General features: G+C 41.0%; 1 protein-coding gene across 1 annotated transcript; it reads left to right on the top strand.

Annotated features, from left to right (window-relative positions):
- Positions 1 to 260: 260 nt before the first annotated feature.
- On the top strand, positions 261 to 9124 carry LOC127142341 (opsin-3-like). Its single transcript, XM_051069764.1, has 2 exons — positions 261 to 898; positions 8760 to 9124. The coding sequence occupies exons 1-2, from the start codon at positions 526 to 528 to the stop codon at positions 9122 to 9124; spliced, it is 738 nt and encodes a 245-aa protein (XP_050925721.1). The 5' UTR covers positions 261 to 525.
- The last annotated feature ends 6639 nt before the right edge of the window (positions 9125 to 15763 follow it).

Here is a 15763-nt window from a genome sequence, read left to right on the forward strand (position 1 = left end):
ATTTTCATGCATCCCCCCCATTGAACTACCAGTGTGCTCCACAACCACCCCTCCTCATCCCCCTCCCCCTGCCCAGACGTCAGCTGCCGGAGAGCGGGCAACAGTGATTTAAATACGGACAGAGAGGGAAGGTGTCTGTTTGAGAGACCGGAGCGTGTCTAGAAAGAGTGAGAGTGTGCACTGTAGACTGCCACATGGTGGAGCAAAGCTTAACCAAACTTTTTCTTTCTTTCTTTCTTTTTATTTTCGAGCACCCCCTCCCCCTTAACTGAACACAAAGTTTTGACGTCTTCCAACAAACAAACCATCTGTCATCCCACATTTCCGTTTAGCTCTACTTTTTCCACTTTTAAAGCAACAAGTGTTGTAGGCTTGCAGCGACAGCTTGTCTTTATATTCTTTTCCCACACGCACACACACAAACACACAAAAAAAAAAAGAGAAAAAGAAATGGCAACGACATATTAACTGCCGTTCCGTGAACCGTGGCCGAACATTGTGCCACCGCCGCGACACCGGACTGAGATGATCGTGTCCAACGTGAGCCTGAGCGGCTGCGCGGGGGTCAACAGCGCTCTGTGTGCCGTAGCCGGGGAAGGGCACCTGGGGGGAGGCTCGCACCGGACCACCCTCACCCCGACGGGGAACCTTGTAGTGGCCGTGTGCCTGGGCTTCATCGGCACTTTTGGACTTTTGAACAACCTGCTGGTGCTCGTGCTCTTCTGCCGCTACAAGATGCTGCGGTCTCCCATCAACCTGCTCCTGATTAACATTTCCATCAGCGACCTGCTGGTGTGCGTACTGGGGACTCCGTTCAGCTTCGCGGCCAGCACTCAGGGTCGGTGGCTCATAGGAGAAGGGGGATGCGTGTGGTACGGCTTCGCCAACTCCCTCTTTGGTAAGTAGAAATGCGGAATGTGTGAGGCGATGTTCGGTACATCTGTAGGTGACTGTATTTATTTTCTATTTCTGATGTGGCTGTGAGTAATGGTGCGCTGAGCCTCCCCGCGGCTCGGCGCTTGGTAGATTACACGAAGTTAAGCTTCATTTCTGTGGTCGAAACAAAGCGTTTTGAAACATTAGAGAAACATTTGACTGTATTTACTTATAAGGTCCGTTGTGGTGTGCGCAGTGCGTCTTTTTATTCATATCAAACTTTCATAGAAAACCCTGAAAATCAGCGTAGCCCATGTGAATTAAATAATGACAACATGATCATTGCTTATTTGGAGAACATCAAACCTGTATTACTGGGCCAGTTGATTAGGTTTATATGTCTCCACATACTTGAACGATGTCTTTTCTTTCTCTCTTTTCCCTGATGTTGGGTGTGATCCCTCTGCGTCCTGCAGCACAGAACAGAGATCGCCGAGGTCCTGGTTAAAGTGTAAAACGTCTTATTGGCTGTTATTGTGCAAGATGCAAGATAATTCACGAGTCATGAGAAGGTGATGTGATGTTGTGGATCATAGACTTAAAGGGCGCACATCCTCTGTCACGGTCCTGAACATGTCCGCACATGCAGATGGGGGTTATTGTGATGAGTTGTAAAAGGCAGTGTAGTGTAGCTCTTCGTGGTGCGGTGCTGGTCGTAATCTCCGGCTGGGGTTTAATGACAGGCTGCTGAATCATTTCCAAAGCTGCATGTGCGCGCATTTTCACGACACTAGACCGCTCTGGGTATTTAGAGAAGGATATGTTGTGCTTGGCGTTTCCCCGCAGAGGCTTAGTCATTTGTTCAAATGTCATTACGAACTCTGAAAACAAGTCACAGCGGACTGTCAGCTGGTGATCTGGCTGCTGCACCTACTGTATATAAAGCAGCGTGAAATCTGTTATTAAATGGTCACTAAATGCTCGTTATCATACAGTTGAGTGGCTGAGCCTGAGGCAGGGGAAGCCTCATCACTGCTCATTTAGCTGCCCGCGCAAGGTCTGTGGTGGACACGGTCTCGGGTCCGTGCTGGCTATGGCAGATGCATTAACAGCATTTGTTGCGGAAATAAAATCACCCAGGGGAAATTTGTAGTGAGAAAGGAGATGCTGGTCTACCTTTGCCCAGGAGTGCTGATATCGATGCAAATGGGGCACAATGATGCAACTGAGAATAAAGCACTCATTCAGCTGGATTCGGGCCAAGCGGAGATGCTGAGGCAAAAAAAAAAAGCTTAGTGTTCATTTTTGGATGGGCCAGGGGTGCTGTATAAAAGTTGCAAATAAGGAGTTTTTGTATTAAACTAACAGAGAGGACAGAATAATATTTATTCCCCCCTGAGCATTGTATCAGTCAAATCTTCTAATCCATATATTTCACTAATTTAGATTTGAAAGAAAACACATTTATACTAAACATAAAAATGCCTCTATCATCACAACTCTTTGGCCTGACGCCTGATTTAAGGGGTCTTTAATGAACAGGCTTTCTTGCTATCAATCTGTCTAATTTCTTTAAAAGCTTTCCAAGCCTCCCCAAACATTCTTTGAAGAACACTCAGTCTGAGATATTGGGCTTTAATAATAGCAATTTTTCGACTCTGTGACACTAACACAATGTCATAGAATTCGCACTGCTATATATTATACATACATTCTCTTCTATTGACAAATCAAACTGCATATGTCAAAGGGTATTTCACGGTTTATTATTTCAAACCAAGCTCTTAAATCAATACTTGCAGAATTTTGGAAGAAAAACAGACATGACAAGAGATGTAGTTGGTATATAAGTAATTTAAGACATCAAAATACTATATGTTTGCTGTTTGCTCACAAGCCCTCAAAGTTCTTCTTGGTCTTGGTCATGCTTGATTGAATGTGGTTGAAATCAATATGCATCTCATATAAAATTCACCTTATTAAATGTGGTTGTATTTGTATATATGTTCAGACTATAACTGATAACTGTCATTCCTTGAGTCACTTCTTAATAATTTATCATGTTTTCATCACTTTGCTGCTTTGTTTCCAGCAATACAGCCCACATCAATTAATCATGGCCACTGAATTTCATGGTCAGCTTCTTCGAAAAATGAATTCCTAAAGTTCACTGACTATTGGAATCAATGGCTTTTCACAGAATTTCCAAAAGAAAAAGAAAAATTAATAATAACATTTGATGAAATATTTAGAGCCTTTCAGAAAGAGACCTCCAACTCCCTTTACAACTGCACATTGACTGCACATTGAATACTAGACATCTGTAGTCAGCGGCCGTAACTTCTCTCTGATGAAGTTTGTATAAAAGGGCTCATAAATCTTGCACAAAGGGTTCCCTCTCACTCACTTCAGTGGGTCCAATCTCATGATGTTTAAACCCTTGCTTTAAGTGGAGTAGCTATTGGTAACCATTCACAATCTAAGAAATATACGAGCCAAACATCAGTGCCCGATACCTGTCGTGACTTTTTCAGGTGTTTGTGCTTGTCTAGAGTCTTACCTGCTTGGCCAGCTGTTTGAATGGCTAACAATAAGCATCTCCTTGTAGTCATTTGTGTCTCTGGGTCTCAGTGTGATTGTTTGTGGTCTGGTAGTTTTTTTAAAGTCTTTGTGATTGTTTTGCATTTTTGTAGTTGGTTTATGTCCCTTTGTTGCGTCTGTATGTTTTAGATCTACTGGCACTTGTTTTGTGTTTCTGGAGTCATTTTGTATCTTTGGTGGTCGTTCTGCGTCTCTTTGTAATTGTTTTTCATTTCTTTATGGTCATTTTGTGTCTCTGCTATCCTTTGAGATTCTTTATAGTAGTTTTGCATCTCTTTATGGTCTTTTGTGTCTCTTTGCAAGTGTTTTGCATTTCTATGTGTTAGTTTTGTATCGATTTCTGTGACATTTGCAGGTGAAGCCAGGGGGCAGAGGATCGAAGTATATCCATGCAAAAGAGGAAGGAACTAAAGACTTACACATATTACATTAGGGATCATGCAGTAGATGTGTCCAGCAGGCTTTCCCTTCCCTGGCTTTTGTCACTAGGCTGCCTTGTTGCTTTCCTTGATCTAATGCTAAAATTTTCCACACAGTGCGTTCAACTTAACTAAATTCAATTCCCCTTTGCTTAACAGCCTCTTGAATCTGTCAAACTTTTAAATTGAAAACAGACTCTTCAGTGCTACTTTCACTTCCTCTGGAATAAGTTGGCAATTTCCAAAACAGGATTACTTCATTTCAGTCATATTGTGAAGAATAAAGTGAACCTCTGATGTTTCTCAGTATGTGGCTGTACTCTGATTGTATCCACCCTCTCTCTGAGTTTTATGCCAAGATTAAGTGCCATTTGAAGATATGTAACAGTGACATCCACAAGGAGCCAATTTATTAAAATCTATCTGACAGGGCTTTAGCTTCGACAAGCTAAAACATCACAGGAAGAGAGACAGAGTGTGCGTGTGTGTGAGAGAGAGATAGTTTGCAGACATCATTAGAGCGCCCATTGGTTATGGATGAGTAATTTCTCGATGGGCTCATAAAAAAGAAAGAGTGAAAGAAAGAGTGAGGGAGAGTCAGAGAAAGGAAAAGTGAAATTGATTGTTTAGATGAATAATGCTAGGTGTGGCCTTTGACAAAGTGACTGTGTCTGTCTGCACCAAATCTCTATGAAGGGTTTTCCAAAAGATCGATGTTCCTTCAAATTAGAGGGCATCACTGTCATCGACAAAACACATTGTTAGCTAGGTGTTAGGACATAATGTTGCTGCTCCCTCTTCCCATTGATTTCTGCTTTTTGCTTGCAGTCTCCTGCCTTTAGGCTGTAACGTCTTAGATTTTTGAATGACTGAACAACTGAAGCTCCACTGCTTTGACTTGAAGCCAAGAGCACAAACTGAAGACAATTTGTGGAGGCGCTTGCACGCATGTGTGTGCGCTCACGTCTACACACTCACACCCTGTACTTTTTCTTTTGCCATCAGCCCCCTGGCACCTATTTAGCTGCTTCACCTCTCCTGCCCACCCCTCTGCATTTTCCCATCTCTCTTTCTCTCTCACTGAACTTTTATTGTCTTCCATTATACTGTGGAGGATCTTCTTTATTTGACACCAGGTCTGCGTGTCCCTGCATACTGTTGGCTGCCTCCTTCTGCCTCAAGTGATCTCTGCACACAGTCACTGGATTAACCTTGCACTGCTGGGCCCACTCGCTGAATACTGAAGTTAGATTGCCCTCCTGCATGCACACACACCATCGCACGCACACAAACAAGCACAGATGTGGATGAAGATATAAAGAGGAGAGGAAATGAGTATACATGTGCATCACGCAGGCACAGGCAGCACCTGGCCTCAGTGATTTTAATTTGTTACGACGGTAAGGAGAAGTCTCAGCAGGGAGAAAGAAAGTAGAACAATGCCGCTCCACCATAAAGGTCAGAGAAAGTGAGCCAGCTAATGAGCCGGTGTAATAAATAGTGAATTAAAGGTCTCCTAAAGCAGAGACAAAAATATGTTTTGTGGATGATAGGTGTCTAGTTTGATTCAGGCATTGGTGTGGATAATCATCTTTGTAAAGTGAGACTTGCTGGCCAAAGCAGTCATCCTTAATGTTAGCGAGACTTCTCTCTGGCATCACAATACTTCTGTTCACCTGTGACGACTGAGGAAAAAAGACAGAGGGATGGGATTTATAGAACAAACACAGCTTTATTCAATCCTGTGTTTTTCATTCAAACTGTCTTTTCCTGGATATACAGTATCAGACAAGTGATACTGAGCCAGATGCTTTCTAACAGACAAATCTGACAGAAGTGGTGAGGGAGCATCACAGAGACAGCAGAACAAAGATGCTTCTTTTTCTTGATTTCAGACATTATCAGAGCAGATGTTTCATTTTGGAATATTAGATTCGGCTGCTGCCTTTGATCCTGCCTGAAGACCAGAAGACGGATGGAGGGGCTTTGTTTGATTTCCAATGCTATGAAGTTACATCCAAAGTTGTGCAGGTCTCTTTCACAATGACACTACATGGACTCAAATAAAGATTTCCATGTCTGTCACATACTGTGTAACCACAGAAAAGAGCATGTGATGGGATCAGATTGGCATAATGTAGTTTATCTAGAATATTCTTGTCAATTGTTTCACCAACGTGACGACTGCCAGTATTAAATTTTGATCCCTCTGTATGCGAGTCATGGAGAACTGCTAATTAGCTTGAGCAATTTAGAAAAAGTGTGATTCGATTTGGCTCCTCATTCAAAGCTGGACGTTGACACTGTAGACATTTACAGACATTATTAGTCTGTCATCTGATGTGCTACACCACATGTTCCCAAACATGGGATTTGGGAAGGAAGCCCTCATAAAATTCTTTTTTGTTGTAATATTCTTTGCCTCTGCTTTGCCTGTCAGTGTGTTGTCTTGGTCATTAGGGATGCAACCATATCCAACATCCTGGATCAGTATTGGTGCTAATGTTGACCTTATTAAGCATTTCAGGTAATAGTCAGATGTGACTGATCCACAATAAATACAGTTTCTTTGTCAGTGTCATTTCCAAATTCAATGTCTTTGTTATTAGTAGCATTCATATAGTCAAGCCAGGCTTCTGACTCTCTCTCTGGCTCCATGTTACTTCACATTAAAATGATCCCAGTCAAGTAGAACGATTTGAATCAGGCAAATGAGAGCACTTGTACTAGAATGAAATATTGGAATCGTTGCACCCCTGCACACCATGTCCTCATCCCCTGCAAAGACAGAAGCTGTATTCAGTTCTATTCATCTACTTTTACCTCTACCAAAGAGGAGTGCCATTCTAGTTTAACAAGTTCTCCAAATTAAATTACCACATATATCATTGCCTCTCAAAACAGCACACATGTTGATTTTCTCATCTGATACCTCTATCAGGATAAAGGCATCCTTTGTCATTACCTTAAAAATTGTAACGTATGATCATTACAGAAGGATTTGTTTGCTTATCTGGCAACACTATGGTTGAGGTTTTGGTAAGTTTTAGGCACAGAGCATTTTTAAGGTTAGGAAAGACTGTGGCCTCAGTAAACAAAACTACATAATTAATGTAAGGCAAACTTTGCAGTCACAGTTCAAATGAAGGAGATTTATCTGGGCCATTTAAAGTCAAGTGCTTTCTTGACAGTCATATAAAACTTAATGCTACTTTGTCTTTTATGTCAGACAGATAAAATTCACAAAAGTTATCAAAAGTGTCAGCAAATAGCAATCAAAGTACTGCTGCTGATGGATCCCTGTAGCTTAATATACACATATAGACTGATACAAACTGTCGGTTGAAACACTGGCAGGAACTATGTTAGTCCTGGTAGACCACCCACCCAATAAGAAATAATTACGATTTGAAAAAAAAAAGAAAAAAATGTTTAACTTTCAGCATCTGCTCCAAAGCATACAGAGGTAAGTCCACTTGTAGCAGGTTGTAGTTTGTTTCTATGGTGCCACAATGACAGCTAAAAACACTATTGCAGAGATTTTAGCTTAAAGAGGACATCAGCCAGTCCACCTGTTGTGAGAAGACAGTTCTCCTGCTATTTCATTTTAAACTTCAGAGTGCTGACGGAGAATAACAGAGGGAAAATGACAGGCTGGATGAGATAGAGTAGCGATGAGCTGAGATGAAAGCATCTTTTGTCAGAATACATGGGAAATATGTTTGGGGTTGGTTGCTTCGAGTCAGACAGCCCACATCAAAAAGAAACACAAGTGGGTTGTTGTAAACTGTGTTGACTTTGTAATATCGCAGTAACAGAGCTAATAAAAGCCCCGGAGCTGAGCAGTCTGTGCAGGACAAGCAACATGAGTGCATTATCTGGGAGCAACAGCCAATCATAACACGCTGTGCCAAACCAATGAGGTATATGCAGTGTAGTCAGTGCCTCATTTTTCTAACTCTGTCCCCTTCCTACCTTCCACTCCTCATTTATTTTATTTATTCATTGTGCCGAATAGCTGCAGTTTTGGCACCTTAAAGAAAGGTCTAGATGCTTTCTAAAGGAGTATCCAGTTTAGGTCCACCTCATTGCCACTGAAAATCAATGGGCATGAAGGATAGCCTTGTGGATCATAATGGCTTCAAAACAAGGATAACAAGGATAAAAAGGATGAAGGGTCAGCGTGAACACTGAGCTCCAGGCTCCTGCTGCTCTGCCTCTGAGAATACTGAGAAAGACAAAAATTGAGATATCAAGCTTTAGAGTATGTGTGTTCATTGAGCAGTTACAGAAAGCTAAGAAGGCTTCTCCAAATCTTTTGGGTTGTATCTCATTGCATTGCTTCTGTCAGGCAGACACTACAAGTAAGTAAGCAACTTTATGATTTATGGTTTATGATTTACAGTGGCGTGTATCTGCTGCAGGCCTCGGCATATAAACTGAAATATTGGATGATTCCATCATCACCATGTTTGCAATAGTTTTAAAATACTGAACATTTCACTCAGGGCAATTATTTTTTTAGATCATAAACCATAAAGCTAATTTTAGCTGCACTTTGATTTCAGAGAGAGCTGTGAGGCTTTATATCACAGTGACTGTGCATGTTTTCCCTCACTAGAGTAGATAAATGTTTGGACAGATGGTGCATTTTGTCTGTATTTGATGGCTTCATTAAATGTGATGTGCAGTAGTCAGGGTATAAAAAGGGAGAACAAACATGTACATGATGTCTATAGTGACTTATCTTGCTCACGTACTGTATTTAACTCCTTCTATAAACTATTCATGCTGTTTCGGCATGCTGGTTCTGTACAGTAGTAGTTACCTACATATGTGTGTGCCCTGTCTTTCCTCCTGTAGGCATTGTGTCCCTCATCTCCCTGGCTGTCCTCTCCTATGAACGCTACAGCACCATGATGGCTCCCACTGAGGCGGACCCCTCCAACTACCGTAAGATCTCCCTGGGCATCGCCCTGTCCTGGGTCTACTCCCTCATCTGGACCTTGCCGCCACTCTTAGGTTGGAGCCAATACGGCCCTGAAGGTCCTGGGACCACCTGCTCTGTCGACTGGACAGCCAAGACAGCAAATAACATCTCTTACATCATCTGCCTGTTTGTCTTCTGCCTCATCATACCGTTCCTGGTGATCGTGTTCTGTTATGGGAAGCTGCTGTGTGCCATCAGACAGGTGAGTCAATGTGGGAATGAGGAAGACTTGCACTAAAACTGTAGTGATTGCACAAGGAAACCTGGGTCCAAAAAGTGCCTCAAAAATAGTAACCTTTTGGGGTAAAATGGGTCACAATGCACATTTACTTTAACAAACTAGCACACTTGATGTTTAAAACTGCTCTTAACAATATTTTTATATTAACAATGAATCCAATGACTGTGAAAGGTGTTGCTCAAATTGACAAACTCACATAGAGCTATTAACCAGCTCTACAGATCTCTCTGTTTTACGTAGTGTGCTAGTGTCTCTCAGCTCATTGTTTTGGTTTTATAGCCCACAACTTTACTGTTTTGGTCCACTCTCACAGCTTTCATCAACCTTGTTTACAGCAGCAACACGCAGCTATTTTCAGTGAATAAGCTCTAAAAACCTACTGTACACGACCTGCTCAGCACCAAACATCAGACAGACACTGATAGCAACTACCCTCTGAGCATAGTGCAGCATTCAGCAGTTTAATAGATAGATATTTCAGCCAGAACTTGGTGGAGACCAAAACAGAGCAACAGTGAATACTGGACTTATATTCATCTGAGTGCTATTGCTATGTTCAGAATAGCATTTATTAGATGCTATTATATGCATATCTGCTGGCTGTGTAAACTGTTTGCATTAAAAATTGTGATAGATCAGTGTTTTGTTTTACAACCTGTTTCCACTTCCCCACAAGTTGCCAAAAACAGTTAATTCAGGTTTAATATCTTCCATTATCCTTTTTAACATAACATTAATGGTTAGAATAATACATCATTACTTCAGTGATCTCACTGTGGCAGTTTTTACACATTCACTACAGTCAACACATCTCAGCTTAGGAAGAGAAGCAGCAACAGTGGAGTTAAAACCTAAGTCTATAAAAGTCTATAAAAGCCTCTAGACGCAGGATATGACGGTAAATTAAATAACCCAAAATAAAAACAAGTCAAAACTCCAATATTGATGCCTGCAATTTAAACATCACAACAGACAGCTTCACTGTCTTTATTAGAGCAGGTGCCTCAGAAATAATGTTACTTGTGCAGTGCAGAAGGTTATGAAACATGTTTCATTTAATTTAGCAGATGTTGCAAGAAAGCAAAAAGTTCAGAGGAAAAAAACATATAGTTCTGTACCCAATAAATCAAAAACATATGTAATAACATGGAACACTTAGATACTCTGCAGCTTACTTAGTATAGCACACTCACATATTGTGTAATAATACTGTACTGATGATTGAATTCCTCAGATTTTCCATAGAGTGTGTCATTTTTGAAGTGGATTACAGCTCACAGATTCAGTATCGTGTTTAGAGCTGAATATATGTACCTGAAAACTCTGTTTTGTTGTTGAGTAACTAAATTTATCTTCTAAAAAAGTATTGTCTAGCAGTTAAAGTAACATTTTTCAGTTCAAGTAGCTTCCTCCTAAAGCTGTGCATCAGTGACCCAAAACCTGTAGCTCCTTTATGAACAGTCCTTGCATTGCATTTTGAACATAATAATAGTTTTTTAGTAGAGTTAATTATGGTTACGAACCATGAACTGTGGCTGTATCACACTAAAATTACCACTGGGGCTATCACTGCAAGTCCATATCAGAAAGTCAGTCATCAAGTGCATGAAGTGAGTGCCTAGGTCGTGACACACCACACACACCATTTGGTTCGCACATTTATTTTATGAGTGGACTGATGTGTTAAACATGCTGCTTTCAAATTCAGAAGGAGTTGAGCCACAGCCTGCATTTATGATGCATCTCAGAGTAGGAAAATAAATTTAACTAGCCAGAAATTTGTAAGAGAAATGCTTTTTTGGTCCTTTCATGACTAGGAGTAAAAGCCATTTATCAACTCTTTTAAAGAGCAACTTAGCAACCCCTGAAAACTTTTAGCTGACCTCCACTAATGTCTCACAGTGATGGACAGGTGTACTCCAGGACCCTATGACGTCTCTGTTGGATGTGGTTACTGATGCAACAAAGCACATTTCTGACCACATCCTGCATCAGTGATGAATGTGGAGGAGAGGTGTTAAAGGCAAACTGATGTTTATCACCCTGACGTCAACTTAGGAAATGAGTCCTATCTGTGCTAATGCTTGTTCTCCAGTTGTGTCCTAACCTGTTAGGAGATGACATTTGGGCAGAAACATGCAAGTGTGGGAGGCAAGACATTCATTTATGACTGTGAGGTTATTAAAAAATACAGTTACATAATTGCTTGACCTCCCTTGGATTCAAAAGAGAGCACATTCTCTCTCTGCATCAATGAGGTCCTCACAATCTCAGTGACACAGAAAATGCAGTTATGAAATGGTAATGATTTGGGTCTGACAGTTTCTGCGGTAATAAATTGGATCACTTGTAGAGCTCCTCAACATAATGTGCAGATGCATTCATTTATGAAACTACTGAGGGCTGAGCTATTTTTGAAGCATACACTCAATGACTACTTCATTACAATCTGATGCAATCCAGAACAACTGCTATGCCATACAGTCACTTTTAATGTTGCTTAGAATGTACTGTTTTTCTTACACAGTTGCAAAGGTGTAAATTCAATTACTGTATATGCTTTAGCCGTGAGGTAAAAGTTAGTGATGTTGAACTGAACTACATTTTTTTTCTGCAGATTAATAAAATTATCTATTATTTCCAGTTGTATATTTGTATATTTAGTCTATACAAACGGCCATTGCTTAGTTCAGTCATTTTTTCATTCCAGATAGAAAACTTGGCTTCCAGCCATGTGACGACAATAAAAAACAGTGACACAGTATAGAAATTACAACACAATACAAAAGTATACTAAGTAAATACATAAATAGTACCTGAAAAATCTCCAGTACAAAGAGCAAAAACAACAAAACAATCTCAAAATACATGATAAAAATAGATAAATCCTCTTCACTATTAAGTGCCACATTCTAATATATTGAGCTTTAAATGTTACACATTCTATAACAGAAAACAGAAAAATCATCAAATTCCTATTTTATACATTAAAGAAGGATATTCTGTATGGATATTGTGAGTATTTTATCTCGAACTGGCACAGTTTACACACAGCATGCGACATGTCAGTTGACCCGTCCAAAATTCAAAATGTTACCAGACCGCGGATTTATTCTCCAGAGCGGAGAAAATATCTTCACTTTTTTCTAGCTGTTTGCCATGGTGCCGCCCGCTTTTTGTTTGGAGGTGTGCGCGCTTGGGCGGAGAAAGACATGCCAGGGAATTTCAAAATACAAATGATTATATTGTGACGGACTGTGATAATAAGTTATGTTAGTGACAAACTTCAGAGTGTTAAACTGAAGTACTGCTATTCCAAAGTTAATGAACATGTTTCCAGCTTAGACGCAGTGAAGCCTGTCTGTGATATCAGCTGCCTGTAATCGGCTGGGAGGCGGGTATGGAGGTGAGCTTTGGTTCTTTCCACAGAAAAAGGGCTTAAAGTGAGTCGATGTAGGTAGTTTGGGGTTTTTTGTTATTTCAGTCAGCATAGGCTACACAGGAGGAGTAGTCTGTGTTATGGCACTTAATAAAAGTTGTGATGAAACCACATGACGTCTCCGCGCTTCAATACGTTACAATATGTACAGTATGATGAGTGATCGCTGTTTTCATTTTGGATGAAAGGCTACTATTGGATCGTTGAATCAATGCATCAATGTATATCGATGTATCATTACACCCCTACTGTTTACATATAGTCTATTATGGATGTTGGTAGATACTTTAAGATTTAAGCTATTTGTTCATTTACTGTTACTTATATCATTTGCCTATACAGATACAATAAAGGTAAGTGAAAGAAGCTTCATAAACTCTCAAGTCCTACTCTGAGGTTGGAGTGGTTTTAGTCCTTGGGAAACTTTCAGTCATTTGCAGTGATTCTGAGACACTTGATAAAAACAGGCTCAGATTATGTTACTGAAACATTCAGCAGTGGGTTTCAGCTGTGAAGTGAGGAGGACAACAGATCATCCAGAGTGGATTTTCTGGGATTTGCCTTCCCCCTGCCGTTGGCTGTGAACTGTGGCATGAGGTAACCGCTGTTTGGTTTTTCACACACTGTCCCACACTGACTGAAAGAAGATGAGGGGAGACAGTGTGGAAGGCAGTGTTCACTCTCTCCAGGGAAGCTACACATTCTCACACATACACATGCACACGCAGAAACACACAGTCGCACAGTTTGCAAGAACAGGTCCCAGAGCAATTTTTCCAGGATTACAACTCACTCAGATTCTGTGAGCATCAACTTCTCTTAGACAAACAATGAGTTATGTGTTTGCGTGTTTGTACGAGCATGCTCAGGCTCTGTCTTCCCTGATAAAGTGCTCAGCAACCTGGTGTGTCATACTGACACAACTGTGTGCAAAGATGAGTAGCAATCAATCTAATAACACTTTATCTATTTGCTGTCTTCCCTCACACTTCCTTGTACAGATGAAGGAGGAAGCGAGGGAAAGTAATGGTTTTTAGTTCTTTCTCTCTTTGTCTTTGTCAACCTTTCCCTACTCCTTTTTCTCCTCTTTCCAAAGTCTTTCTTGTATGTATCTATTATATGTCAGCCACAGCTTCTTTGTCCCTTTTTCTCATCCTTTGGCCCTTCTTTGTGCAGGACTACATATGCATTCTTTATCTTTTCTTGTTTTAATGGCTTGCCGTGCTGTTCAGGATTGTTCTTCTTCCACTGACAGTGTTATGTAAAGTGAAGGCTATTGTTAAGTAGTAAAGTCAGGTCACACTGGATAACACCAGTTGGGCAACTCGTCTGCTAAAAGTTGTGTGTGGAGTGAAACTCCCCTATCTAATAATGTGACGATCAGTGGAGCAGTCTACACAGGGGAACAGAAGGGAGGACTGAATCCAGTTTGGGTTTGGTCCAAGATGGTTTGCGTTTGCCTTGTTCCAATCCCTGTAAAACCATCTATAAGAGCTAGAGGAAGATACAGAGATTGAGTATTTTGAGTCTCACTGTGAAATCATTTGGCCTATGTGTTTCAGCTCCAAACTCTTTACATGATGTGTAAATGTCCTCCTTCCACACTTAATTATGCTTCATCCCATCCATCAAATACATGCTGGGAGGCCTTTAAGAAAAGCAATGGACAGATGCACTGTAAAAGAGAAGACAGGCAAGCATGCACTCACGCAGGCAGAGTTCATCTCTGCCTGCGTGCTCATGCCTGTAAGTGTCAGTGCTGTCATCTCTTTTTATTGCTCCTTCTCTGAGATGGGAAATTGAGGTCTCTATCAGTGCAGAGGACAGATGCTGTTAGTGAGTTGAGTCTGTCCCTTCTCAGGCACTTCAGTCAGAGAACGTCTTAAAGCAGGTGCGTGCTTTAAAGGTCTATTTTTGATTATGGTTATTGGTTTTGGCCTTGTGTTCAGAAGCATACGAACTCTACTATTTTACTTGTCTAAACAATATTGACACTTTGATGTTATCCGGAATGAGCAGACGTGTTGACTCCATAACAATCAAGATCCAGACATTTAACCCTTTCATGCATAGTGGTCCCTACACTGGACAGCTATTTAAAAAGCAGTTTTCTTGTATATGCATGGGTTTTGATGGTAGAATTACACATCAGTCACCACATTGGACGCTAGAGTGTTGTTCCTTACACTGTCGCCCACTGGCCAGTCAATGAAGTCTAACACAAATTTCTCAAAACCAAGATGTTGCAGACAAACCACATCCCCCATGGCAACAGCACTCCCCAATGGCAGGGGCCAGCAGCACAATGCTCCCACCACACCACAAGAACTGCTCAGATCCCAATCTGATCCAGCATCTGTGGGATGTGGGATGTGCCAGAACAAGTCAGATCCATGGATGCCAGCAGGTCCCACAGTGGCTCAGTGGGTTGTTGGAAACAGTGCTGGTTGTATAGTCTGACAGCAGCAGGAAAAAAAGATCTGCAGTAATCACTGTTTTGGAAACTGCTGGTGGAGCAGCCAGTCATTTCAGGAGCTGCCCAGTGCAATGCAGGGGGTGGGACACCTTCTCTTTAAAGATGGAAGCTTGACCATCCCTCCTATTGCCATCACAACAAATACATTTACAGAGAAAGAACATAGTCCATAGTCCAGAAAGGGATATGATATATAGTTTTGTGGAGTGATTACTTCTGGCTTACATAATTGGAAAATGGAATCGTATTAGAAGCATATTATTTGGATTTGGGTAACTACTAATTAATTGCTTTGTTGCCGGAGGACAGAATGCTTGAAGTGATGAGCCTTGGCTCTGATGACTCTTAACTGAACACAACCCAGTTCATTATTAGCTCATCTGAGCCAAAGACCCACTACCAAGTGCAGTTACTTCAGTTTCTAAAGCAACAAATGTGCCATAAAAGTAACAAGAAAAAAGCAGCTTTTCATGGATGAATACAGAGTTAAGGGGATCCACAACACTTGAAATAATGTAAATGAAAACCAGAAAAAAGAGGATAAAATATGCACGCACACACACATACAGACAGATAAAGGGGTCTTTGGTTAGATAACCAGCGGTTCTGTCCCTTGTCTCAACATCTTTACCCTTGGTCTGAATTCATTATGTGACTCATATGTCCCTGTGGATATCCGGCAATACTCTCAAGTGGTACAATATTTCTTCAACCTGCAGGC

Source organism: Lates calcarifer, linkage group LG4 (assembly GCF_001640805.2).
Source record: "Lates calcarifer isolate ASB-BC8 linkage group LG4, TLL_Latcal_v3, whole genome shotgun sequence".
NCBI lineage: Eukaryota > Metazoa > Chordata > Actinopteri > Centropomidae > Lates > Lates calcarifer.

What these genes read in the sequence shown, in the direction of transcription:
- LOC127142341 (XM_051069764.1), top strand. Translation starts at nt 526, where the DNA reads ATGATCGTGTCCAACGTGAGCCTGAGCGGCTGCGCGGGGGTCAACAGC. An exon ending in CTTCGCCAACTCCCTCTTTG is followed by an intron (nt 899 to 8,759) that starts GTAAGTAGAAAT and finishes TTCCTCCTGTAG; the next exon opens with GCATTGTGTCCCTCATCTCC.